A 26,685-nucleotide genomic window follows, 5' to 3' on the forward strand; every position below is an offset into this window, starting at 1 on the left:
TTCAGTGCCGGCGCAAGAAGCTGCGAGGAAAAAAACCGGGCGGGCATTCTTCATTTTTGTGTTGTTTTGCCTCGTGTCTTGTGTTGTGCCTGGTCGTGCAGTTGCCGTGTTCTCGCGACGTCGTCTTCTGTGTTCGAACTGTCGCTGTTTCAGCATGTGACCCTGCGAAGCAGGCGCACGCCGAAGCCGACAACTTGTTACGCTATCGACCCGCCGCCTTTACCAAAGAACTTCTCTTCGGCGGCGTCTCTCACGGAGTAGACCGCGATGATCGAGTCGAGCGCCTTGGGCACAAGGTAACGTCACTGTCTCCAGCTGCTCTTCCTTCCCGCGACGCCAACACACCGGTTGCGCAGCGTTCGATGCGACGAAGCGGCTTCGCGAACTCGTTAGCTGCGGCCGGTTGCCCCCAAAACCACGTGTCAGCGGCGCCTTTTAACGTGGCGCGTTTGGGTCCTCGCGGTCAGCGTTTTGCGAGATAAGCTGGCCGTTAGGCCTAGGGCAGCTTTCGAACGCGTAGCGTCGCAACCTCTGAGCGCGCTTCTATGCTTTTAGCGCCCACTGCCGCGGTCTTGGCGAAGGCGGGGTGACATGCCCGGCCCGGCGTTTGACGTAGCGACGGCGGGCGGGGAGTGCCGGCGTCGGAGAAGCCCTTGAACTCCGTACACACAATGCGCCGTCCCAGCCGCGGGCGTTCTCGGCATGCTGCGATCTGAACCGTGGCCTCGAAATACGTGGTCTCCTTTTGCAAACCATATGGTAGCCACCGGCCGGAACTATCGTTTCTGCGAAGCTTCCTGTTGTGCGACGTTGAGAAGGCCGTTGTCTGTGCATTGTAGTTTGCTTGCCACGATGCGTGCCGTGCCACCTGTTTCCGGTACCTGCCCGAACGTGCAAGTGTCACGTAAGTCCAGTGCCGCCGCTAGGTTGCAAAAGACCCGTGTTGGGACCCCGGTTGCGACGCGCGCTACGCTGACCCATATTTGGTTTTGAAGTGGACGCATCCTTCTTCGTCGAGGACGTGAAATGAATGAGGTGCGAAAACCGCCGCTCTGTCATCTTTAGCCTACAGCTGTATTGAAGTCAGCTGTTCGTTGCTAGTGGGCCGATGCGCGCCTTTTCCTGTGCCTTTTCTTTGTGCGCTCATGTTCATCAGCTGGTTTTGGTCAATTGCGGTGGACGCATGCGCTAAATTGCTTGCAAACAGGCCATGTGACAGATTTTCGCCCCACGTGTTTCCATCACAATGAAGAGCACCGGTGGACAGTTACATTTTAGGACACGTTTCACATGTGCCGAGAACAATACACGAGAGCTAGCATGTGCAACATGGTTGTCATTAAAAATGATTTGCCAGAAAACCGTGTCAGCTGCGATGCAGTGCCGGCCACTTGTTGCTTTCCCAATATCGGGGTACTGGTAACTGGTACTGCACGTGTTTATTAGCGTCCCTGGGCACATGGTTGCAAATGACTGGGTCAGTGACCTAAAAAGCACAAAAAAAAAAATGCGCTGGTGTCCAAGAAAAAACTAGGTGTGATGCACAGTGTCATGTTGACTTTTCTTACAGAGGTGGCACTTTTAGTCAAAAGTGAAATCGGGGCAATCGCAGGCCACCATAAAAAAAAAAAAAAAAAAAAAGGTTCTCAGTGTGAAGGACTACGCCATGAACTAGTCAGGCTAGTTGTGAACAGGTGTGTAGGTTTTAGAGTTGCCTCATCTTTAGCAACCTTCATAAATGGTGGCCCAGTGTGTAGTCCTGAGTAATACTGGAATTCAATAGTTTCCCAGCAAAAGGGCAGTGTAAGCACTAGCCGCATCCAGTTTGCAAGTGATAATTTGGCCACTACACTTAGCAACGACCAGGGCATGCATTCAATGGTGAACACACCACTCCCAAATTGAGAAAAAATTTGTATAGATGCACCATTCAATTCTGCTGTCTCACTTCTGCATCACTGCAGCAGTGAACTTCTTTCAATATTGCACGTGGCTTCTCGCTCTGCTTGTCTTCCAACACGGTGGTTAGGATGATATCAGTGTATCTTATTCACTGCGCGTCGGGTAACCTACTTCACTATCAATGAGACACAATCTGAACGCTGCTGGCGTCTGTGCCAAAACCATGGCAGAACCACTACACCAGATGCCAGCAGACGCCACTTTGTTGCCACGCTGGTCCTCCAACATGCTGTCTAGGATTATGTCGGCACCAGCCATCTATAGGAGCACAGAGGCTCGTAGAGCAGGTGCGGCACATTTTGCGAGTTTAGTTTGTGCTGAATTCTTATGTTGCCACAAATTATAGATTGTGTGATGTTCAATATTTATTTGTATACACAGCTGCATTGATTTAATGCCTTGTGTTGCAGTCCTTGGAACACGGACTTCTGGAAAGATGGCAGCACTTCATTCTTGGGGTTCGAAAACCTCCTGGATACAGAAATCTGGTGAGCAAAAACTATCTGTGCTGCTGTTTTTTTTTACAGATGAGATATGCACTGGCACTAGTGAATTGTTGGTCTGTTATGCTAATGACAAGATCAATCCACATTGTGCCATTTCATATTGCTAGGCTGCGCTGTATCTGTAACAGTGCTTTGTATTTGGGAATCATAGTTAACTTGCAAGAACACAAATTTGCATAATGTTGGTTAACCGACTATTACCCATTTCTAAGCTTTAACTGCGGTCACTGTAAAGATTTTCAGTTATACCACATTGGCTCAATATATAACGTAAATTATCAATGCCATCCGTGTTTGCATGATTTCACACGGACCAATTTAAATGGCATTTGCCATAATACTATTCACAGTATTCTGACACCATGCAAGAACACTTGCCAGCAGTTTGAGAATCACATATATTTTTTTTAAGCAGTAAAGTAGAAACTTCATTTCTACAACACATTTCTGAATGTCTCATTATACTTAAAATATTGAAAATATAAAACCGACATTTAAAAAAAAAATGTACATCTGTAGGGGGTGACATAACTCTGGACGGCTCATATAGTGCCATGCAGTCAGTTATGCAAAGCAGGTAAACGATGGAGCCAGATGTACCATTAGCAAAAAAAAAAAATGCAAGCAGGAAATCTAATCAAAATGCCTGTTACACATAAGTGCATGGAAGTACTAGTCAGTTTCTTTAAGCGTGGAATAGTCCCAACTGTACATTTTAAGCCTGAATTAAGCCACTGTTACAAATGCAGGTGAACATGGAAACAAAACAGTGCATTGGAGTTTCAGAATATTTTCAACTTCTGTTGATAGTACTTGCCACTACGTTGCAACTGCTACAAATGACAACAAAAGTCGGTCAGGAGTTGCAGATTTGCTTACTATTGTCAGTGACAGGCCCAGAAACACAGCAGTAAGTGTTGCCCAAAAGAAACACGTCTGCCTTCGCTTGCGAATTACCTCGTCACTTCCTAATCCTTGCACTTGGTCGCCAGGAAACCCCTCGCCATTTTTGGAGGAGCTTTTTAATACTAATAGTTTTCTTTATCCCTTTCAATCTTATCCGTGGTTGGTAGTCAGAGGTAAGTGGTATTTGGACCTTCGCCACCAATACAAAGGCGCTGACTTGCCCTACTGAGTTGCGGGGTGCATTCATTGTCGAACAGCAGCTGTTATAGCTCTTCGAGAGGCACAGGCTATCACAATAGAGCTTGGGCACACCTGAAGGTTTAGAGGTGGCAGGGGTCCACACCAGTGCCTGTGTCAGACAAAACAATGATTAATCGGCTTATGTGTATAAAAACCTATACTACTGCTGCTATACTACTGCTGTATTCTCTATGAAATAATGAAGTGAAACAACAATGCTACCTAAAATTCTCATTGCCATGCAATAGTAAAGTGAATAGCTTTCTGGAATAGTTTGGCTATTTGCTTGCATCGCCAATCATTGTCGATGGTTTCTGCACAATTTTTATGCATCTGGTGAGAGTGATAGGTGTCATGGGATCAGTCCGTTCAGCCTTTTTTGGTACATGTTGACAGTGGCACATAAAAGGGAGCGGGAGTAGGCGAGTTAATTTGTGCAGGGTCAGATAAATCGTTGCGGTTTTGGGTGTTTGTGTGTGGAGCGTCTTCGCTATTGCTGAACAGCTAGAGCTCCTCTTTGCGCCAGTCACATGTCCATACCTGCCAACCATCCTGAATTTCGCATAGTATTAACAAATTTGGGCTCGTTTGGCGATATTACGAATGTTGTGCCAGCTTTGAATGTCACCCTTGCTGCGACGATCGTCATTGTATGTTTCTTAACTAATCATTGCTGCTAAACCGCAGCCTAGGTGAACTACAGGGCAAAAGTTTTGGTAAGGGCACGTCCTGTGAAATGGATGTTTATAAATATGCAACTGATCGCCAAGGCTGAATGTAGGCGCCAACGTCTGTGCATGCTTCGCTCGGCGATGTCAAGTTATGGCCGTGTCAACTCCAGCCATGTCAAGTTAAATCGCTTTGGTATGTCTCGGAGTAGTTTCCAACGTAGAAGACATCACGTCATGCTAAATAGACCTCGCCAGCAAGAAAACAATCGATAGCAACTGCTACCAAGTGTATACTTGGCATACAAATCTGCATTCGCCCAAGCCAACATGGTGGCGAAATCAGCCTGCACAATATGGTGGCGCCCTTGGAAAAGAAAAGGTCTATAGGAACAGCACAGGGAAGGCAAGATGGACAATGCATCTACTGTCGCTCTTGTCTTCCTAACACTGTGCCTATAGTTATGAACTGTTTCTTGAAGCACAGAAGGGGGTAAGTGACTGGGGTGTGATTTTTCAGGAGGCGCGTCTCCTGTGTTCTTCACTTGTCACTGAACTATGGTCACCGTGTATCTGATGCAGCATGCCTTTACCTTCCGACCTCATCACCACCGAAAGCGAGTCCTCACCTCTCGAACGGCCAGCAAGTGTTGCCAGTTTGGGATCGATGGATCCTGGCTTTGGCTGTTGGGAGGACTTCGAGGACTTGCTCAAAAAGGACACCAGCACTACATGTAAGTGCTAGTTCATATCTCGTATTTCTAAATTCAAAGCTCTCTTGGTCTTAAATTTTGTTATGGTTACCATCTTGCTTAATTTTCCTTGCCTCTCGTTGTCAGCTTGTACATCGCCTTTGTCTCTGGAATCAGCTTCCTGTCGTTGCAGATTGGAATAGGACAGAATCGGAGAATCTGGTACATTCTCCATTTTTAAAAGGCCTACTGCAACTAAATTTTTGAATGCATAAAAAGCCCAATTACAAATAATTTAGACAAATTTTACCTTCGAAATATGAGTGGATGCGCCGCTAAGTTGCGTAATCATGTTTCACCTTGTCTACTGAGCTAAATAGGTGTCTTATATAGCAATTTCTTTTTCTTGGAAAGTAGGGGGGCGTCGTGTACACTATAAAATGCGGTATGCAGGACATTGTTGTCACGACTGCATTGTGCCGTATGATATAGATGTCTAAACGTGGCAGATCATCGCCAGTATACTGTAGCGATTCCTTTCACTCGATTCTCGCTTTATCACCCACCACTCACGACCGGCCGACTGGGGTTACAATGCAGGCAACACCTCTGGGGCATAGCTCAGACCACTGATGAAGTGCAAAAATGAAAATTACAATGAAATTGTTACGTTATCTTGCCTACATGTCAGATTTGCCGTTTCTAGACGTATGACATTGATATTTGTTTTGTTTTTCCTCCTATGTTCTTGCGACGTGTGTAGCGTGCATTTTTTTTTTTTTTTTTTTTTTTTCTGGGTGGTGGTGGTGAAGGGGGGGGGGGGGGTCATTTACCGCACTTAAACTGACTGAAGTGGTGTGGTTTCTTAGCTAAACCTTCGAAAAATTTTGAGAGGCATGCAGTGTGTTATAAAGTTTTTTTTCTGAGCTTTATTTGTTAACGATCTGTTTAATATCGCCCACCACTGGGTTGTCAAAAGCACACTTGTATTCAGCCTGGTGCCTTCTTTTAACGCTCTTCTGAATCTATCAGGTACATATTAGCCCTTTATTGACGAGTGTTGCCTACAGGCAACATACCATAAAAAATCTTTTTGCCCAGTTTCAGTATTGAGTACTGTTTCTGGCTAAATGTCTTCAGCCAACACTGAATGACGGGCAGCAAGCGTCATTTGTTGGTTTAGCACAGGAATACTGGACAAGGAAAAAGTTTGGCACGCCACTCACTGTCTTTGTCCTTATTTTTATTAATTTACTTGCCTCACAATAAACAATGTCCTTGAAAGAAAGGTTACAGGGGACAGGCCGATGAAAGATATCCAGCTGCAGTGGTATCAGACGTGATGTAAAGCAAATGAAATGTACACCTATGGTTCACATATGATGAGAGCTGTCTATACAAATTGAGAACGAAGCCTCAGGTGGCTTGGGGTGAAGCCCATTTCCAGTTTTCTGCCCGGGGTTTTCCCCCTATTGCTGAAAATGTTTCCGAAAAATTTTTTCCTTTTGTCGATCATACTTATTCTTAATGTGTTTTGCAGATTTAGATAAAAACTTTAAAAAAATTCTGGGTTTTTGTTTTATCCTTAAAGGTTAGATTTTGGTGCACATAGTTGGATTTTTTTTTAACAATGATTTAAAAAACTGCACCAGAATTTATTTTCTGACATGATCCTGATTGCATCCCTTACCAGAATTAACCATCATAAAATGCAAACTTATCACACGTGATGTCGCAAATCAGTTCTCCGGAATCCTGCAAGGTGGAAGAAGGTTCATGAAAAAAAAAATTGTCATCTACTGGGGGGGGGGGGGGGGGGGTATGCAGCCTGAAGCTACAATGGAAACCCATTCGTGTTTCTCAGAAGTTTCTCAAAAACAAAACTTCAGAGTGAGGAAAAATTCTTCCTGGTCCGGAACTAGGTGTCCTTTCACACATAATGGCCATCATGGTCACTGTCCGACAGCACTTTAGCATTCTCTGTCGGCCGCAGCAGGTTATCAACAGTGCGGTACAGTAAAATCTTGTTAATTCGATCTCACTAAATAAAAAGAATGTTTAAATTAGTCGAATTGTCGGGGGTATCAAGAATACAATAAACAAATGCTTACCACATCAACATTATCTATTTTGCACAAGTGCAGTGCGAAAGCTGCGATTCTCATTGTCTCGTGGCTGATTAGCGCTCGTAGCTGAGAAGGCCTCATGACTTCACGAGGCCTTCCTTCGCAGTGCAGTGGCGGCGCACAACTTCTTCCGGGACACTCATTTTGCTGCCGTGCGCACATCCCGGTTATTTTTTCATCGGTGAGCTGGTCCCCATTGCGGTATTGCTAGAGCGTTTCATCCTCAGCAGCTTCCACTGTGTTTGTGACATTGCACATGCAGGCACGTCACAGCCAAAATAAACCTACTGTTTGCCGCAACATCTGCGGATGAAATCATGGTCGCTATCGACACCATCTTGGGCGGCGACGATGCAGGTCTGAAGGCATGGGGCCGATGTGCTCGGCGAGGCAAAACGAAACTATTGTTTGCCGCAACCGCTGTAGACGAAACTGCAGTCACTATCGATGTGATCATAGATGGTGCAACGTGCAGCACCAGCGCGGGGTTATGTGCGACAATAAGCGTAAATACAGTAAAAGCTCGTTAATTCGAACTGACATGGTGCCAGCAGAGCCCTGTGTATTTCAGTGGGGGAAAACTCTTGATAATTCGAACGTGTCGGTATCCACAACGGTTAATTCGAACTGGGAGCCCCTGGTTTACATCGCTCCTTGCAGAAGTCAGCCCAGAGTGATTACAATGTGTTGCAAAACCAAACCCACTTTACTAGAGATGCAAAACAACAAAACAGAAACAAGTCAGCATGCACAAGGCGAAGCTGGCGCGCTGCCACTGCTATGCACGCTCCGTCTTGCACGTGCCCGCGCCATTCGGGTAGCGCTCGTGCACACTGCTGCGACAGAAGGCACAGTCAATCTACCTGAAGAACAAATAATCAATTGTTGAAGTATTTCAAAAGGAGAATATGGAGCCCTCTCATAAAAGGCTGCAAACATTGGCCCATCCTGAGTTAGAAAATGCCTTAGTGCTTTGGGTTAAGGAAGCTTGAAGCAGTAACATTCCATTAAGTGGGCCCACAATTGCTGCGAAGGCAGCAGACTTCGCCAACCAAATGGGCATCAGCGACTTCGGCTCGTCTGAAGGCTGGCTGTCGCGATTCAGGGCTCGTCACGGGCTTACATTCAGAAATGTGTGTGGGGAAGCTGCCGAGGTCGACCAAAAAATGTGTGAACAGTAGATCTCCGGCGAACTTAAGAAGCACCTCGCTGGTTACTCGCTCAACGATGCGTTTAATGCCAATGAGTCGGCGCTTCAAGCTGCACCCTAACTTACAAAGGCGATGCTTGTGCAGGTGGTAAGAGGAGTAAAGAAATGATCACCCTGATGATGTGCGCAAATGCGACAGACAGTGAACGGCACTTGGTCGTAATTTGCAAGGCAGCGAAGCCTCGCTGCTTTAAGGGCAGCAAGACGCTCCTTGTTGATTATAGTTCAAACAAGAACTAGTGGATGACTCGGGAGATCTTCACTGACTGGCTGCGCGTACCTGACAGGAAATTCGCAGAACAGGAATGTTCTGATGTTCGTAGACAATGTTCAGCGCAATGCGATGTCAGCGGGCTGAAGCAATCCCCTTGGCATTTTTGCCGAAAAACACGACTGCTGTGCTCCAGCTCATGGATCTTGGAGTAATCCAAAACCTGAAGACTGTACAGGCACCACCTCCTAGGGAGAATTCTTCTTTCTTTAGGACAGTGGCAGGTCTTGCGATGTCGATCTGCTCGGGGCTATTCATATGCTGACAACATCGTAGAATTCCATCAAGCAGGAGACTGTCGCAAATTGTTTCCGCAAATGTGGCTTCGGCAAAGCTCCAGAAGCCTGCAACTTGAAGGCGTCGTGGGAAGATGACTTCGTCATGCTCGACCCTGGCTACGCTGCTCTGTCAGCAGGTGTTGATTTTAAGAGTTATCTGGACGGATACATCAGGGCCTTTGAGTGACGCTGACATAATAGAGGCTGCGTGCTGTGAGCAGATGTAGCAGGGCTCACGTGCGCTGAACACGGCTGACAGTGATAAGTCCGACAAAGGCAACAAGTCAGTGCCACCCACAAGTGTATGCGAAGCAGCGTCGGTGTTGGATGTTGCAGCACGTTATTTTTGAGCAGATGAGAATTCAGATCCAACGCTCCGCTGGAGCTCTTGGGCAAGCTGCTAGCGATGCTCATGGAGTCGTGACAGAAGAAACGCAAGCAAATGCATATTGCCTATTACTTTTAATTTTGATTGCGTTTACCCTGCCCTATAAAACGTGTTTTGGAGCATAAATAGTGTCATATATTTCGACATTAAGGCTCGCTGCTCACATGAATGCATGTCGGTGCTTGTTGCTGGTGTATAATTGACTGATCAATTAATTTTGTTCACTGTTCGAGCTCCATGAACTTAATTTACGAAATCACCTGCTACAAATTTGTAGTAGCACCTATTTCGCAATAAACGAGTCCAGAGGGGTTGTGCCTGCGTAGCGTGGCGCGATGGCCGTTCATTGTAGCACCCGCCCTCTAATTCGAACTGCGCTTAATTCGAACAATTTTATGGTCCCCTTCGAGTTCGAATTAACAAGCTTTTACTGTAAAAGGTATAAAGGCACAAATGGGTGCGAATCATTCATGCCTGTCATTACGATACGGTTTCCGCCGATGACAATGATGTGGACTCTGTCAGCCGCTTGCTCTTTTCTGTCGCACATTTGCGGTGCTCTGAGAGTTGTCCGAATTAGTGAGTATGATTCCATTAAATAATGCATACCATTTTTTATAATGGGGGGGGGGGGGGTTAAAAGTGGGTAAATACGTTACTACTTAAGCCTAAAATGACAATGGGCACAATCCGTCTTTCTCACAGGCGCATGTGCCCTGCCCTGGCGGATTAGACGTGAAACGTTTTAGAAGGGTCGCGCGCACGACCGTGCGGCCCTATCTCGGGGAAACGTCCCCCGAAAAAAAAAAAGCGCTCGGACGCACGCTACTACTGACTCGTGCCGTGTACCGCATTGGAAACTCCACTGGTAGCTCGATGTCGGTGTGGTACCGAAAGCGTGTGTATATAGCGTAAACTGGGTTTTGGTACTGCGACGGGATATCTTGTCCACGGCACCGATAGTCACCGTGCCCACCATCGTTCGACCGTACTTCGTGCGATAGGCCGTCGAACCGATAACGCGATAGCCGCAACGCCTTCATTGGTATATATAAATAATCCCGCTCAAAGTGACTCGGAACATGCCTACGAAGTTGAAAGGTTGAAATGCGCAAGCTTCGACCCTCTCAAGCCGTGCACATGAAGTTGGAGCCAATGTTGATCCTGTTCAGCGAAGTTTAGGCCTGGTGCCGTTGAGTTCGTGCACTTGCTACCCGGGGGACCCGTACTGAAACGTAAGGAAGGTAGGATGAAGGAAACTGGTTTTCTAGTTCAGTTCTGGCCTTAGCGATTTGAAATAAATTACTCTTTATTCGCACAGCGCGTACACAATAAGCTGCAAGCGGCGACACAGCGCTGTGTCCTACGGCTGTGCCAACATCTGTACGTCACCGTACGTAGGCTGCCGCTCGTATTCGCAACGTAGATGGGTGGGTTTGTACGTGTTGGTATGCTGACACATTTCTTAATTCCTGAGATGTACTGTTTATCTCTGCGTCAAACGCGAAACAAGAGACGGTACATTCGGTACAGCAGCATAAACAGTCTCCTCACTCAGTTATATACGTATATACTAACAGTGTCAGTGATGCCATCCGCGTTTCTGCCGGAGAACAACACGGCCTTTAAAGGAGCACTTATCTGAGCACATTTTTCTCTAATAATGCTTTATGACACGTGCAAACTAAGTATGATGAAGTTAAAGAAAGCGAGAATCAGTAATAAATTAATAGCCCGATATTTGTAACTGGATCACAGTAGCCGCTCATACTGCACTCGTCTCATGGTGAAATAACACAGCTCATATGAGCAGGTATGGTGTGTTTTATTCGACGTTGTGACTTTTTTTTTTTTTTTTTTTCATATCAGCGATGCACCTTTTCCCCAATTTTTTACGCTAACAACAATCTGTGGCTGTAGATGTCGATTTAAACAAGTGCGCCGCTTTGCTAAATCCGACGCGGAAGGCTGCGCGCTAGAAAACTTCTTATTTATGCAGAATGTCTAGAGAATGTGCAAAAAGAATTGAAAAAAAAAAAAGCGAGGTGCAAGTGCAGGAGTCAGCGACAACTCCAAAGCAGCCGCGGCAGCAGAGGGAACTCAGTTTGCCTTTATCGGCCCACTATAAACAAAACAGAGCACTCACGCCTGCTCACCATATACATATATATAGTTGGTGATGGCTTCCAGGAACGAAATGCTGCCCCGCAGAAGCCATTAATAATTATTCGCGATCGACGAAACGCACAACCGATGCGCACTCAACAAGGGCGCAGGTTCACAAGTCAACCGGCGAAAGCACTGGCACCCTTCCAAAACGTTTCCAGTGGCGTGCGGCAGAAGGCAGCACAGGAAAATGAAAAAGGCGGATTACAGGAAGTATTAGAAAAATGGCATCACAGTGTAGCTTATGGTCCTAAGGATGATCAAAAGCCATGCGTCCTGTACTAATCGCAAGCTCTTGCGCAGGTGATCTGGATCTCGACGAGTGGAGCCTGGATCTCACCGAATCGTCGGAGGTTCTCTCAGACTGGAGCAGCAGCGGGGGTGCCACAACGTTTGAGGGTGTCGAGGGCCACTGCTCGCGACCTCGTTCGCGGCGGGGACCCTCACCGACCCCTTTGAATGTGGAGCGAACTTCCTCAACCAGGAGCTGGTAGGTGGTGGCATGCCACACTTGTGGAGCATGTTCACTTGCATTGTTTTCTGTAAGTAGCGTTTGTATTTGGACCATAAGGGCTTCTAGACCACCTCTGACATTTTGAACGCATTTTAACCTCACAAAGCCCAACATATGTTTGATACGCTGAAATTGATGGCTTAAAAGCTCAGATTTAAGCGCTGGAAACCCCATGTCGAGCCCATGATATGCTGGAGGGAGTTTCCAGTTGTGGATAGCTCAGCAAATCAATTACTAAATAATTGTCGCACTAATTAATTTGTACTCAATTATCGTTTGACTGTTGTCTTTGTATCAGTATACTCTTCATGACCATATATAAATGCGAACAAGTTGCTTCAATATTCTTTTATGTAAATGGTGTTGTTGAATTTAGTCTTGGCCATGGATTGAAGATGTGGAATGCGAATCTAGTGGGGCCATTTTTGCATCATCCACATGAATGGCCAATACTACGCTTTGCTAAAGCTGTTAACTGCCATATTTGTAAAAAGTTAGTATCGGATCAAAAATATAAAAATATATTTGCAGACACATATGGGGCCAGCAACAGTGCGGTTGTCTGTCAGTACCGTTAAGACCTGAATATAGGTCGATGCGGAATATAAGTCAACCCCTGGTTTGAAGTGAATATGATTGAAAAAAAGAAATGCAGTTGCCGACTGACTTTCTGGACCTCACGGGGACAGAAATATAGTCCGAAAGATCAGTCTGGAAATCTCATCCCCCACCCAAATAAAATTTATTAGGCTTAAAGTGGCATACAAATATCTCTAATAATGCCCTGCCTCGTATTATGCTTGGAGGCGATAAGATTTGCAAGACTTACGTCTTCGTATACAGTCGACAACAGCGTCACCAAGTTGGCCATCTCCGTTGGCAGAGAATGCCATGGAGGCCAAAAAAACGAGCCCCATTACTTCGCATCACTTGGCTCTCGCGGAGGCACAAGAGGGTGGCGCCGATCACACAAATGCGAAGCCGCACAATGAGCAACGACGTACGTCTGTGAGAGACCTGCTTTGTGGACACACCACGTGCAAAATGGCAACCGAAATTTTTTTTTAAATCTGATCCTACATTAAGTGACAATGACGATAGTGCTGACCGACTTAACAATGAAAGAAGTGCCGTCTCATGGAGTGTTTTGTCAGCTTGGGAAGAGGGGGCATGGCCTCCGAGACAGGGGGTCATGCGTGAGAGTGCTTCTGGGAAAGTCCCACATTTTACTCCACATTGGTTTTGTCTGGGGAAGAGAAAACATAAACACCTTATTAGCAACAGTTAAATAAGACATCTGAAAAGTCTCACTAGGGTGCTTCTGCAGTAATTTTTGGTGTTCGAATATGCGGGAGTTCCTCTCTATTCAAGTACATAGTAGTTTACTGGCACAAACAGAGCAGTTGGAATTATAGGGATTTTACTGTAACACACATTTGCACACAATTTTCTAGGGGAAACACTCTCATATTTGTTTTTATAGTAAATTTAATTTAATGTTCCATTCAGATCACACCACTGTATTTGGTGCTATTCACTCCAGACTTGACCTATTTTAGTACACACACATGCCATGGTGACTTCACAGTATTATGGAATATTTTTAATTGCCTTTAACCACTCAATTTAAGGTCTTTCTACCGGGAGTTTCAGCTGCCGATTAGCCGGTCACCCATTGCTGCAGCAGTTCTAGCATCACCAGGCCAGCATGCAGTGTTTTCATGTTCATGTGCTAGAATCATGTTGTGGCATTCGAGTTTATTCAGGTAACAGTATTGCTGCCTGTGCACTTTCACTTTAGAATTTTCTTGTGTTGGAAGACTATTGCTTATCCGTTAAAATGCAAAGTAGAGATGCAGTTTATCTCTTTCGTTACCGCGCGAAAATGGTAGTTTTTTTTATGAAATATTAATATGAAAGGAAATTCACACCCCTTTTCACTTCAACACACGCACATTAGTTCTCAAAAGCTCCGCCAAAAATCTCAACATCGCCAGAGCGGGAAAACTTAAACTGATTCTAAAAGTGGAGTGCCTGGACTGGGTGGCACTAAGTGCATAAAAAACTACTCCTATATGTCGAAATATGTGATTTAAAGCATTGATCACCGGTGATCGATCTAAATAGGTGTGGTAACGAAATAGTTATACAACTAAAACTATTATACAGCACATACAGTATGCAGATCCTCCAACTGCACGAGCCAGAATGTCGTAGTAAAGCATTTATTTTTTGTTTGTAACAACACTTTTTGTTAGACTTGTTTTTGTTTGGCTCTGTTCTCAGATGAAAGATTGCGCTAGAGAAATCATGTAAGAGGACAAACACTGACGACAAAAGGTTTAGTAAGGTTAACATTTTGGTTGTTGCATGGAAAGAATTTCTGATCCTGGCCACAGTGATTCCTGGGGAGAGTAAAGTGGATGCTGTGGATTGCTTTCATATGAATGAGCGATTGATCTTTGTGTGGAAGAGTGGCGGGCAGGTTCTCCACCAGAGCGCTGTCTTGAGGCTGTAACTTCTAGATCGATCCATGCCTACATGGTGTCACATAAAAGACTGATTGGGTCAGCCAATGAGCCAAGGAATGTGTGTGCACCGTCTAGGCCATGCAGTGACAACTGCCTTCTCAATTTTCGCCTTAGACCAAAGCACCAATCCATAACTGCCAATTGATTGCCTCTGCAATGCGCTGTGGAAATGTAGACTGCAGCAATATTATAAGAAAAAGAAAAGCTTTGCTTGCCCACATGCTAATTCACCGTAAAGGGTCAACCACCTGGCAGCAAGGCTTTTATGAGGCTTGTTCAACGCCACCATAGTCCCTTGCCATCTAGAGGATGAAAAGGGGCGTTACATTGTTTTTGCATGCATGGGAACGCTGGGAAGTGGAGGTTTCAAATTGGGGCATCTTCCTCAAAGAGCCAGTACACATTAGACACATAGTGACTGGCATTCTGTTTTGTAACAGTACCAGCAGCAAGTCCCTAAATCTTGAGGATGGGCAAAGAAAAGATCTGTCAATTTCCATTTTCTCCAATTGCTTGCTATACCAGGGATGAGCAAGCATTAATCCAAGAAAACTGAGATGTGTTAAGGTTTAATTTTAGGAAACCTGTAATGGTACAGACCTGTTCATGTTTTAGGCCAAGCCACATTGAAGATAAGCTCAGCCTTTTGTTTCCAAGCATTCCAGTGGCACCGCAGTGCCCTTTAAGCAGCTCTCAGAAGTAATGACACCAGATGCCCCTCTGTGTTTTGCAAGAAAACCTATGGACACTGTCCACTTAATTTATGGGCACCACAATCGCGTCGCCTAGGGTAGTATTCTCGAGCAATCACATTCACAAGATATTGTGACTCGTCGTCGGATGCGCTCAAGTAAAAAGCCAACAGCATTCTTAGCACATTTCCAGGAATGGTAATGTGCCGTATACTTTGGCCATATACTTAGAAGCTTAATGTGCCGAGTCATTTGAAAGGGATCGCTGGAGAATGCCCTCTTTGATCTCATGCACCTCTATTCAAAGGCCTGTTAAGAAGTATCGCAGAAAGTTCAGGCAAACCATGGAGACCTGTTGTACTCACTGTACATCAAGAGCTCGATATAATAAAATTGTTTTATTTGACATATTGCTTTATTCGAATTCTTCGGTGGTACCGACTGCAGTAGCACCTGACTCCGTTTAGTACGAAGCGCAAAGCGGGAAATCCATATGGGACTGCATGGTGCAACATACACCCTTTGCGTTTATTTGGACCAATCTGCCGAGGCAAAGAACACTGCAGACGTCATTCTGCCACGGAGCAGCAACTCCTTGGGACTGACTGCATTACTTGATTGTAACTGTCAGACAAGACAGCTGTTGGTGGGCATCAGCAGAATTTTGCCTCTGTCGTGTCAATTTTATTTAATTCTAGGTTGCCGCTATCGAGTGTTTTGTTTCGCTGTTTTACGAGCTCCCAGGCTGTCACGTTACTACTATAACTCTTGTGCAGCACCTCCACTTTTAATAAAAGGCTTCTTATAGCGAAGTCTACTTTCTGACCCAGCAACTTCATTATAACAGGGGTCTAGTAAACGAATGAGGAAGACAGCGAATTGTTTTAGGCTCTTCTCAGGCATCAAGAACTTGTGGCATCATAACTCAGGCATCATAATTTGTGGCTCGTGTTCTGTGAAGCAAACTGTGCATGTCTTGTTCTTTGCCTACAGGTCTTCCATGACCAGCGGGGAGCAACTGAGGACAGTGGAAGCTCTGACGGAAGCCATCAGCCACCACCTAGGGCTGCGGGAACAGCTGGATGTGATCCGCATCATCGACCCGACAGCCACTGTTGACCCATCTGCTGACCGGGAATTTGCTGTCGGTCAGTTTGCTTCTGCTCCGCTGGAAATTTGGATTATTGTGTGCGAGCTACGTAAAACTGTTAACACCATTGCGATTTTATTCCAATCTCCTGACGTCAAATTTGCGTAACCGCCGATGGAACTTTTTGAACAGCCCCATCAAAAGCTCTCCTCGTTTATATGACATCTCCTTTGTATAGCTTTAAAGCAAATAGCATTGCTTATGGTGATGGGTTTCCCCTTACCTCACCAGCAGACGAGAGACAAGGAGTGCACAGAAGTAGAGAGGGTTTTTGATGGGGCCGAGCCAGCGGGATGGAGTTACCGTATTTACTCTAATCTAACGCGCCCTCTCTTTTTATTTTCCGTTAAAACAGTTCCAAAAATTGCATGCGCATTAGAATCGAGTACGACCCTAAATCTGCCTTACCCCTATAGTCGTCGTCATTTCAAAATGGCCACCTCGTACGCGCTTCGAGCCTAGCTACACTCTAGCCTAGCTGCTGTAGCTTTATCCATGTGCTGCAGTACATGTGCTTAGGCATTAGTCTACCATCTGTCTTCCCCTTCTCTGTGTCTGCTCTATCAGCATGAAATGCAGAGTTCATCATGATGCCGCATTTAAAAGGAAAGTGAACATGTGTGTGGAGACGGACGGAAATCGGGCCCCATCACGGGCGTTCGGAGAATCAGAAACTAGCATGCGGGACGACCCGCCGTGGTTGCTCAGTGGCTATGGTGTTGGGCTGCTGAGCACGAGGTCGCGGGATCGAATCCCGGCCACGGCGGCCGCATTTCGATGGGGGCGAAATGCGAAAACACCCGTGTACTTAGATTTAGGTGCACGTTAAAGAACCCCAGGTGGTCCAAATTTCCGGAGTCCCCCACTACGGCGTGCCTCATAATCAGAACTGGTTTTCGCGCGTAAAACCCCATAATTTAATTTAATTTTTAGCGTGCGGGACTGGTGCAAACAGAAGGAGAGGATTTTCGCCAGCAAAGAAACGCGAAAGGGTTTCAGTGGACCGAAGCAGGAAGCGATCTGCGATGGGGAGAGTCCGCCGCCCGCGCGCTGTGTTTTCTCCGCTTACAGGTCGCGTTGAAGCGAGACGCATGCTATCATGAAGGTCAATTCGCTCACCGCGCTTCATCACTCCAGCATTTTGACGGCGAGTTTCTGCGGTCAATGAGCGAGGTGTGTTCATGTTTGCTTGTGCGCGCGTGACACCGTGCTTAATTTATTTAGTAAGCGAATGGTTGCAAGTTTATACGACCGATAGAACTGCTATCCTTACTTCATATAGGGATTAACTAATTTGCTATCGCAATCGATGCTTCACCTTTTGGGTGAAACTGCAACTTTTTTTTATTCATCCCAACTTTAGTGCATCGGGAGTACATATTTGTTTTTTCAAATGAAAGAAAGTTGTATTTCAATATGAAAGCATGAGGTGCGCGGTACTGTAAAGGATTCTTTTTTTTTTTTTTTTTTCAGTCACGTAAAACAGGTGCGCGTTACATTCGAGGGTGCGTTAGAATAGAGTAAATACGGTAATCGTCGGGAGAAGAGGGTGGTGCATGGCTGTGCTAAGTCATGCCAGTGTTCACGGGAAAAGCAGAAGTGAGAAGAGTGGTGCCAGCATCTGCAATTGGGTTCGCTTCCTCTCGCTTAGCTTGCGGTGGCTCCTCGAAGATAGCAGCGGCGTGCAACGGGCTGCTATAGATGCCACCAATGTGGATCTTCAGTAGAGACAAGTTGGCAGAGCGACGTTGTTAGCAAAGGAGTACGCTCTTGCCAGTGGCTCCGAGTAGCCAATGCCAGAGAGATCCGCTATTCCTATCCACTATTCCTTTCGCAATGGTGCAGTCTCTGGCTATGTCAGAAAAAATAGTCTATAATAATCCATTTTTAGTGTGTGCATGTCATTTTGACGTGGTGAGTTGTGCTATTGTGATGTCATGTTTCAGATAGAAGTGGGCGCAGCCAGGGAAATTTTGGCCAGTAGCAGAAGGCTAATCACCAGAAAAGCATTTTTCTTCCGTTCAGCCTAATCATGCATCAGCAATGCAAACACATCATTTTGAGATCAGGTGTTATTTGGGGGTGGGAGAGGGGGAATTCATGTGCCCTTGAAACTTCTTAAAGGAACACTAAAGAGGAGTGTTAAGTTAATCTGGATTGCTTAATTGCTTCCTTGCACTGGATTCTCAGCAAGGTCCAATCGGGTTAAAAGACCTCATGTTTGATGTAGTAGCACATCTTCTGGCAGCCTGTGTTTTGCCAGGCTTGGAATGTGTAGACTATTCCTTTGTTGGTGTTCAGAAGTCGTGTTTATGATGCCCGTGCGGTTTGTTGGTGTTCAGAAGTCGTGTTTATGATGCCCGTGCGGTTTCCTCCGTAAATGTGGTGCCTTGTTCTTGACGTTCGTGCAGACTTGAGGCGCCTCGACGACCACAAGCTTCGGCAGATTGCCGACTATGTGCGGCACAATAGTGTCGCGGCCATGGAGCTGGCGGCTGACGACAATGCAGGGGTTAGGGGGGAGAGCTCTCGGAAAAGGGGCCGTCGTCGGGAAAGCAACTCCTATTCAGCCTCCGGCCGCAGCAGCCCTGCTTCCTCGAATGCACCTGTGCACAAAGTAAGAGTTGCACACTATACTGACGACCCTGGCTTTAAGGGACACTAAAGAGAGAAATAAGTCGGGCTGTATTAGTAAATTATCTTACTAGATAAAGTAGAATCTTTTTACTTCAAACCCACTTAATTTGATCACCCAGTAGTATTAAGCCCGGCCCACATGGAGCGATTTTCTTGCGAAAATCTGGCGAACGGCCGCGCGCGGCGTCCACCTGGCGGCCGGCGGCTGTTCGCCCGGCGGCCGGCGGCTGTTCGCCGACGATCAAGGTGGGCTAAATATTTTCGCCGGCGATCCGCCGCTTGCCGGAAGCGGCGAGTGGCGTGGACCAATCAGGGCGCGGTCGCGTCCGACTTCCGGCCGCCACATTTGACTTGGCTAGCCAGCCAAAGAACATGGCGATGAAAGCTGCGCGAATCGCGTACAACGATCGGCTGATCATAGCCGTCCAGGCGCGACCAATATTATGGGATTGCTGCCACCCAGAGTACAAGAACTCGCGGAAAAAGATCGTCGTGTGGCGTTGTCCGAACCGGTTCACAGCGCAGCTGGGCGTTTTCTGCGACTACTGAAAGGATGTGTCCGCGACCTTCTTGAGCAATTACTTCGAGTGCAAACTGGGAACGGATGTTTGCAGAACGCACAATTACCGCAGCACCTCTCATAAAACCGCGGATATCGCGGCTACGGTACAGTACACTGTAGCTACGGCATCTGTGGCTACGGTACCGCGGCGGCTGAACACGATTGCCACTGCACAGCGTGGCCAGCCCCAACGATTATTCCGCGTCCTGCAGTCCATGTTTTGATAAAAAGTGACAGAAATTGTCAAATGGACATTAAACCTAGATAATAAGTCGTTTTATTTACCGCGATTACATAAAAAATGGTTTAATTGCAGATACAAAACTATTTTTTCACTGCATTTTACTGGGAACGAAATCACGCTGTTCTAGCAACACTGAAATCGTGGCGGCGACGGCCGCCTGTTTTTCGCCGCATGTGGGTGCAGCACGGCGGCGGCACGCTGGCGATCAGCCGCGCTGGTGCGGGCCGCGCGAAGTTCGCCGTGAAAGTTCGCTCCATGTGGGCCGGGCTTTAGCGTGGCTCGGAGTGAGCGATTTAGTTTGGAAAATCGAACTTTGGAGCCTAAATTTGTCAGAAAAATCTGACGCGAAAATGCTTTAGCTCTATGGGAACCCTAATGGTGCATCTATGAATTCTGGAATATCCAATAAGTCTGAATTTTTGGAGTCCGAAAAGTCCGTCGGCGACTGTACAGATTTTCAACTGTGCCTAAAAAGCCATTATTTTTTAATAGCTTGCCCTGCGGCATAACGAAACCTAATGTCATCAGGCAGGCTGGCTACCAGAGGGAGAAAACACGTAAAAGCTAAGATGGGTGGCAATGCCACCTTGCTGCACCCGTAACAAATCACTCACCAGAGCCTTAACCACAGGGAGGGTTAGGGACTTTCACCACCTTGAAATGATTGTCATGTTATGTATGTCATAGTATATTCTATTTTCATTTCATTATCTGTCAGTGATCTTGATTTTCGTGAAAAAGTGAATGTTTCGAAAAGGCCGCCGCTGTCCATGTGAAACCCTTCCCGAAAATTATTCCTGTATACGGCTGTGGCTGTGACTTTGTATGTACAGTCAAACCTCGATATAACGACCCTCGATTTAACGAAATCCTCCATGTAACAAGCTATTTTTATTTCCCCATCTTACTTCTCTTGAATTAATGAAACCTTGATATAACGAAATTCTCTACATAATGAAGTTTTTCGATGCAAGTACAACTTCGTCGAGGTTTGACTATCTTTCATTTGTTTCCTTTCGTAGTTGCTGATGCTAAATCATGCCCCTTGGTTACTCTAATTATTGCCAGTGTCAATATGCACTTTGGCTGTTTGTCTTCACTCCGCAAGCATTCACAAGCCCCTCTGGCTTGGCAACGATTACAGAAGGAGAGGTGCAAACGCCCCCGGCAGCGGCCGCAGCAGAGGCGGCGGCGCGCAGTGAAGACGCAGCAGGACAAAGCACACCAGCAGATGCTCAAGGAGCAGCGCAGCGGCCTGTTCGTGCGCGAGGAGGTGCTCACTCTGACGAGCACGACGGCATCGTCCTCGTCTAGGGCAAACTCCTCCCACCCAAGCATAGCAGGAACAGACGACGAAGAAGAGGAAGTCGACATTCTGCACTGAGCACTTTCGGGTTTTAAGAAAGAAGGATGCGCTGGGAGTGGGTAGAATGATGGCAATGTTGCTCTTTTGTAATTTAAGTACCTTACGAGCTTGCTTCTCTCATACCCTGCCATCTCGCTGCCTGGTCACACGGGACTGGAGTGTAGGTTCACTTTCTCGCTTGTGGCATACTGTGCTGGCCTTTTTTTTTTTTTTTTTTTGTGCTTTCTTTTGTTTGCTCCACAGGTTGAAGGGTATGTGCTACATGCGGTAGATTCAGTCGGTGGGAGGTTGTACCAATTAATTCATGTTATCCAAATCAACCTGACCCATTAAAAGCAGTCTTGTTTGTTTTTGCAAGTACCACGTTTTTGTATAACTTGCACCTGATATGAAAACCTTGCGAAAAGAAAAGCTTAGCTATAACTCGCAGACACGACTGTGTGTGACATGCAGTTATTCATTGAGCAACTCTGTGCAGTTGCCGTGTGAAAGGAACGCTCAAGAAACAAGTGGTTCGTACCTTTGTCAACACGGATTTGACTAGTACTGCTGTATGCTGAAATGTGGTATGGCTTCAAAGTGACACGGCGAGCATTTATGGGCAGATTTTTCCTGTGACGGCTTCGCACTCTGTTCCTTCATTATATTTGAATTTATAAAAAAATTTTATGTGCAGGTTCTACATGCAGCAAGCACATTCTCACCTGATGGCGTAAGCAAAGCCACTCGGAGCAAATGAAAATGTAGCCTGTAGTAACCAGGTCTGGGAGAGCTGGCTGGGGGGAAAACTCAAGGTGCACTGGAAGTGATCACACTGATTAATGTGGCACTGCCTCTGCAAGGGTCAAAATAAGTTTGCATTTTGTGGTCAGTGTTTTTCACTCGCAAGTTTGCCATAAAACATCAAAACGTTCATTCATGTTGTGTTTGAGAGTGGTGTCCTCGTTTTGTGCAAATCGCTTCTTCAATCCCTTGCTTACTGGCTCGAGATCGTTTTTTTTTTTTTTTTGTCAAGTTCAAAGCAGTTCTTGTGCATTTCTGCAATTTTTCGAACATCTGTAATGTTTTCTGTTTCCACTGTTAGGTTCCCTCATAAGCCAAGGGGGGACGAAGTCTGTCGTTGAGCTGTATGGTCTTAGGTGGAATTGGGCGTGTGCAGTTCCTGAGCATTTTCACTGTGGAACCCCATGTGTTTGCTTTCTCTTGGGCTTAGCGATTTATCCGTATACTATTCTTTTTTTACTTTTCTATTTGGGCTCCTTTTTTTTTTTTTTGTTCACTCTCCCTCTTGCTCACTTTCTTCAACTTTATTACTGTATTTGTTAAAAACCAAGAAACGCGGTTTGTGTTGGAATTTGGCATTTTGTCTGTTCGTTTGTTTTGCCATCTGTGTTGTAGTGTTCATACAGGCAAGACTTGTGGAGGCTTAAGCTCTTTTATGTCTGTGTTTATCGCACGTGGACGGCGTGTCCTGGTGCAGAAAGTGACTTAACGCTCTTGGCTTGGGCAGTGACTTGACCCTTCTTTATTCCGACATTGCGGCGGGTCGACTTCTGTGATGTACTGCCATTAAAGTCACTAAAGGAGAAATTCTCTTCTGGGCTGTACATACCAAACGTCCCTTGTGCTTCGTGTGCGTTTATTCATTACACAACACAGCAGTGGTTATTTTCTATTTGTTTCTTTCTTTCATGCTTCCTTCTTGAAGTGTCTAAACACAGCTGTGAATTTCATTGCCTTTGCTGTTTTCAGAGCGAGAGTTCTGAAAATAGGGCTTGGAAAGGCTGTCCCGTTTTGTGATCATGTGCCAGCGCGAGTTGTGTGCTGTAAAAAATTGTGTTACATAAGCATTATTTCAATCTTGTTTTGCATACCTGTTAACTCTGGAAAAGTTTGTGATCGACTGGAGTGTCATTTTACAAGGCAGGCAGCAGCCTTTGTCATGCCGTCAGGCTCAATAGGGTGAACTGGAATTTCTGTGAAGTTGGTCTTTCTGTGTTCTCTCGTAGCTTGAAATATGGTAGTGAACAAGTCTCTGAAACGGATAGTGCAAGTTAATTCAGGTTTCTTGCCTTCAAAGCATATGTAAAATGCTTGCCAACGATCGCTTACTGCGAGCTCATTTTATTGGAGGCCATGTTCTGCGTAGTGTGGCTCATAGTTTCCTACAAAACTTACTAGAACGAACTCTCTTCTGCTACCATGGGAACAATGGCTAGCACATGGATTTGTATAATCTTCAAGCTTGTGGCTTCAAGTGTTCTTGTAGCATTATTCTTAGCTTGGTTTCCAAGCAGTGAGTTTTCTTAAGACGGCAAGACCGTAAATTATAGTGTGCATGCATAACTGTTGCACTCGTAACTCAATATGATGTTGAAAATGATCATTCCAAAGCTGCAAGCCGTGCCCGTCATACCTGTGCTGATTGCACTGCCATGCTTAAAGCTTCCATGGGCGCTAGCACCAGAGTTCGTGCTAGTAGTTTCTGTATGAAGCTCTATGCTGTGGGTACGCTAGAAACTGATCATCATATCAAGGGTTCTGTTTGGTGTTCAAGGCAGGCAAGAAAGTCTGTCATCTTTCACTGCAGTTGTGGAAATTGTGTCTAAAGATCAGTTGGAAATGATGTGCTGTCAGAATACTCCAACCTATCCAGGCATCCTTTTATTTTTTAAAAACTCTGTATAGTTAGAGCCTGCCAATATTTTGTTAAAACATCGAACACAAGTGTAAACAAGTGTTGACTCGGGCTTGGCTGTGAGAAGGCCGATGGACTTGTCATGTATAGGTTGGAGCTGCAGATGGTGTGATGAAAGGAAAGTCAGTGTTGCCGGAGAAGTTTGTGGAACATGAAATCAATTTATTTGTCACCACGTACAGCAAATGCAATTTGTAGGACTGCAGATAAAAACTGCACCTGTGCAGCTTGACGAGCTTGCAGCCATTTTCATGTTGAGAAGATGCATTTCAAGGCCTGGATGTGGCATCCTATAATGAAGTGATACAGGGAGTGTTGACTGTAGCCTTTGTAGTACTTACTAGTGAGGTATTAATGCTGCGATTTGAGCATTGGCTGTGGTGAATTGTTTTGTTAACAAATAGCATGTTCCGCAAACTTCGGCGGTCGATGGTACACAGTTGTGCTGTGGCCAAGTCCTGTGGCGCCACTGCAGTCATCATCAATAAAGAATTTTTGCCATGATTGGAGAGCAGATTGTGTGGTCATTGATTTTGCCAAATGAACTTGCAGAATGGGGCAGCTTTTGCAATGAGTTTCACGTTTTATTGACATGTACAATGATGGTATGATGTCTTGAATGATGGCGTGCGGTTGCAAGCTGGTTTGTCTCGGTAGCATTTCTGACGTACAGTGGATGTCATGCCCACCTGTCTGTGTGATGCACTGTGCACAATGTTCTAGTGCTAAGCGCGTTCGATTGTGGCGCTTTTAACTAGGCAAGCCAGGCTCTTTCTAAAGAACTGTGTTACGTGCAGCTGACAAGTATAGCGCAAGACTTGAGAGGTTTGCGTACTCAAGCGGAACGCAAGCCTCTTCTGAACCCTAACCTGAATCAAATTGCACTTGGCTTGCCCACCTTACAGCAGCACCCGCTGATGAAGTGCAAAGGCAACACGCATGGCGTGGTTTTTGAACGCAAATCGTGCGTCGGTTAAGCGATGTTTTTTCATTACTGTTGCTGGGCGCGTTTTCTAGTGTGTGCCAGCATGTACTTGCTGGAACAAAAAAAAGATGTGCATTGAATTTATTTCACTTCGCTCCTGCTAGTCAATGCAAGTCGTGTCGGTGACGTCACGGCCGGACTTCCTTAGTTTAGGCATCGCGTGCGATAGGTAACCGTTTTTGCATGGCTGAGCTGTAAATTCTCATCGCAGCTCGTCCTTTTCGCCACGGCAACATTCGCGGTGAGCGGCAACTGTCGCAGGCGGCGTGATTCCTTGTGCTGAAAAAAATGCCATGGGGACCGTACAGTGACGCTTCCCACCTGGTGTGTCCGTCTGTTTTGCAGGCCGCCTCGGGAACGGTGTGACCAGTCGAGGCCGTATTCTATACACTTTCGGGCATAGTTTTGCGTGACGTGGCATTCGACAGCCGCTTGAGCTGCCCGCTGTCTTATCGGCATTCCGCTAATAGGGCGAAAATCCGGCACTAACCCATATGCCCGAAAGTGGTCGACCAAGACAGGTCACGTGACCGCTCGCGCGACGCTCGTCCGTCAAGTTCTCCGACGTCATACATAGGTGCTCTATGACCGTACTTCTCTGTTGTATGGGAAGATCCCATGTACAGCTGTTGTTACTTCGTCAAATGATGGAGCGCATAGTTTGACCGCCCGCATAGACGCAGCTCGATCTCTAGGTAGATTTGTTTACGAACATTATAGCTAGGCGGGTCCGTCGATTATTACTGGTGTCTTTTTGTCTCTAGGCTATTTGGATGATGGTCCTTTAGGACAAATATTTGCACAGACGGTATGCTACGAAAGCACATATGGGCAAACTGTTTACGGGTTGAGCACTTTTCCCATGGCTATGACCAGTCCGCTGACGTTGTCCACGACGAAGTAAAGGAACGGCCTGTCGAGCACGATGTCGATGGTCTCTTCGGAGGGGCCGACGAACGCCGGCTCGCGGCGCCGGTTGGTCGGATTTGGCGGCGGTGGCGCTGCCTGCCCACCACCACCGGCAACGGTTGCACGAGGCCCCTTGATGTCCAAAGACGTTTTGTGCACCACGTTGGTCACGTGCAGCCAGGGCACATCGCTCATGTCGAACAGCTGCGCCCTGCCGGGGCCAAACAGCGAGGCGAGGCCCATGCGTGCCAGCGACTGGGTCAGATTCTCGTGGCTGTGCTCGATCTTGATGCGGGGCAACTGCGAGCGCACGTTGGCAAGAGAAAAAGGGTCAATACTGCCGCTTTGTTCTATCCTTGTTCATTATACAGCGCTCATTTCCTTTTATTTACAGAAAAAGTTCCGTATGGACTCGTGTAAGTGCTGTAATTTTTTTCACAATTTCAACGAGGTGCGGCCCTTACATGAGACCGAACCTCAATGCACAGCTCTCGCCATCTATTAGCAGAACGCGGAAGTGCGCAGCGCGGGAACATTCGCCGGTGCGCTCACGCGGCGTCGGGGCACTGAACGCGATTGCTTCTCCATTGGAAATATTTTTCTGAATTTTGGGCTGCCAAGTTAAGGGTGCGGCGCTTACACAAGTCTATACGGTATGGTAAAGAAAGTGCTCTTTTGCATAAGGTCTGTTCTTATGTAAACGAATTGCAATAGTAACTTAACTACATCAGGTCTCTGGTATATATATATATATATGTATGCAATGTCGCTGACATATACATTCGGTGTTACCGCGCGCTCTCAGAAACTTGTTTCCGGGCAGTTTGTGAACTTAGTGTGCGTACATTGTATATGTTCGCGTATATACTATACAGCTATGCTAGAAATTCGAATCTTGGTCTGCGGAAATGTTCAGCGTTTTCTCAGATCCCGCACTCTGCTGGCATTTAACGCTGACTAGCCATGCGTGCTCTTGTTCATCGA

At 46.2% G+C, this 26,685-nt stretch overlaps 2 protein-coding genes across 2 annotated transcripts in view; one reads left to right on the forward strand and one right to left on the reverse strand.

Moving 5' to 3' along the window:
• Window positions 1-24,311, forward strand: LOC119433434 (protein FAM199X). The gene is made up of 7 exons (XM_037700641.2): window positions 1-296; window positions 2,373-2,450; window positions 4,865-5,016; window positions 11,717-11,903; window positions 16,144-16,298; window positions 18,712-18,917; window positions 20,888-24,311. Exons 1-7 carry the CDS (start codon window positions 268-270, stop codon window positions 21,125-21,127), a joined length of 1,047 nt encoding a protein of 348 aa, XP_037556569.1. The 5' UTR covers window positions 1-267; the 3' UTR covers window positions 21,128-24,311.
• LOC119433433 (leukocyte elastase inhibitor) overlaps window positions 24,306-26,685 on the reverse strand; it is a 20,749-nt gene continuing 18,369 nt past the window's right edge. Inside the window, exon 5 of the mRNA XM_037700640.2 lies at window positions 24,306-26,001. Within this exon, the coding sequence (XP_037556568.1) occupies window positions 25,633-26,001 (369 nt within the window). The 3' untranslated portion in view covers window positions 24,306-25,632. The remainder of the gene's footprint in view (window positions 26,002-26,685) is intronic.

The sequence above is a fragment of the Dermacentor silvarum genome, chromosome 11 (assembly GCF_013339745.2).
Source record: "Dermacentor silvarum isolate Dsil-2018 chromosome 11, BIME_Dsil_1.4, whole genome shotgun sequence".
In the NCBI taxonomy this organism is placed as follows: domain Eukaryota; kingdom Metazoa; phylum Arthropoda; class Arachnida; order Ixodida; family Ixodidae; genus Dermacentor; species Dermacentor silvarum.

What these genes read in the sequence shown, in the direction of transcription:
- LOC119433434 (XM_037700641.2), top strand. Translation starts at nt 268, where the DNA reads ATGATCGAGTCGAGCGCCTTGGGCACAAG. An exon ending in TCGAGCGCCTTGGGCACAAG is followed by an intron (nt 297 to 2,372) that starts GTAACGTCACTG and finishes CTTGTGTTGCAG; the next exon opens with TCCTTGGAACACGGACTTCT. An exon ending in ACTTCCTCAACCAGGAGCTG is followed by an intron (nt 11,904 to 16,143) that starts GTAGGTGGTGGC and finishes CTTTGCCTACAG; the next exon opens with GTCTTCCATGACCAGCGGGG.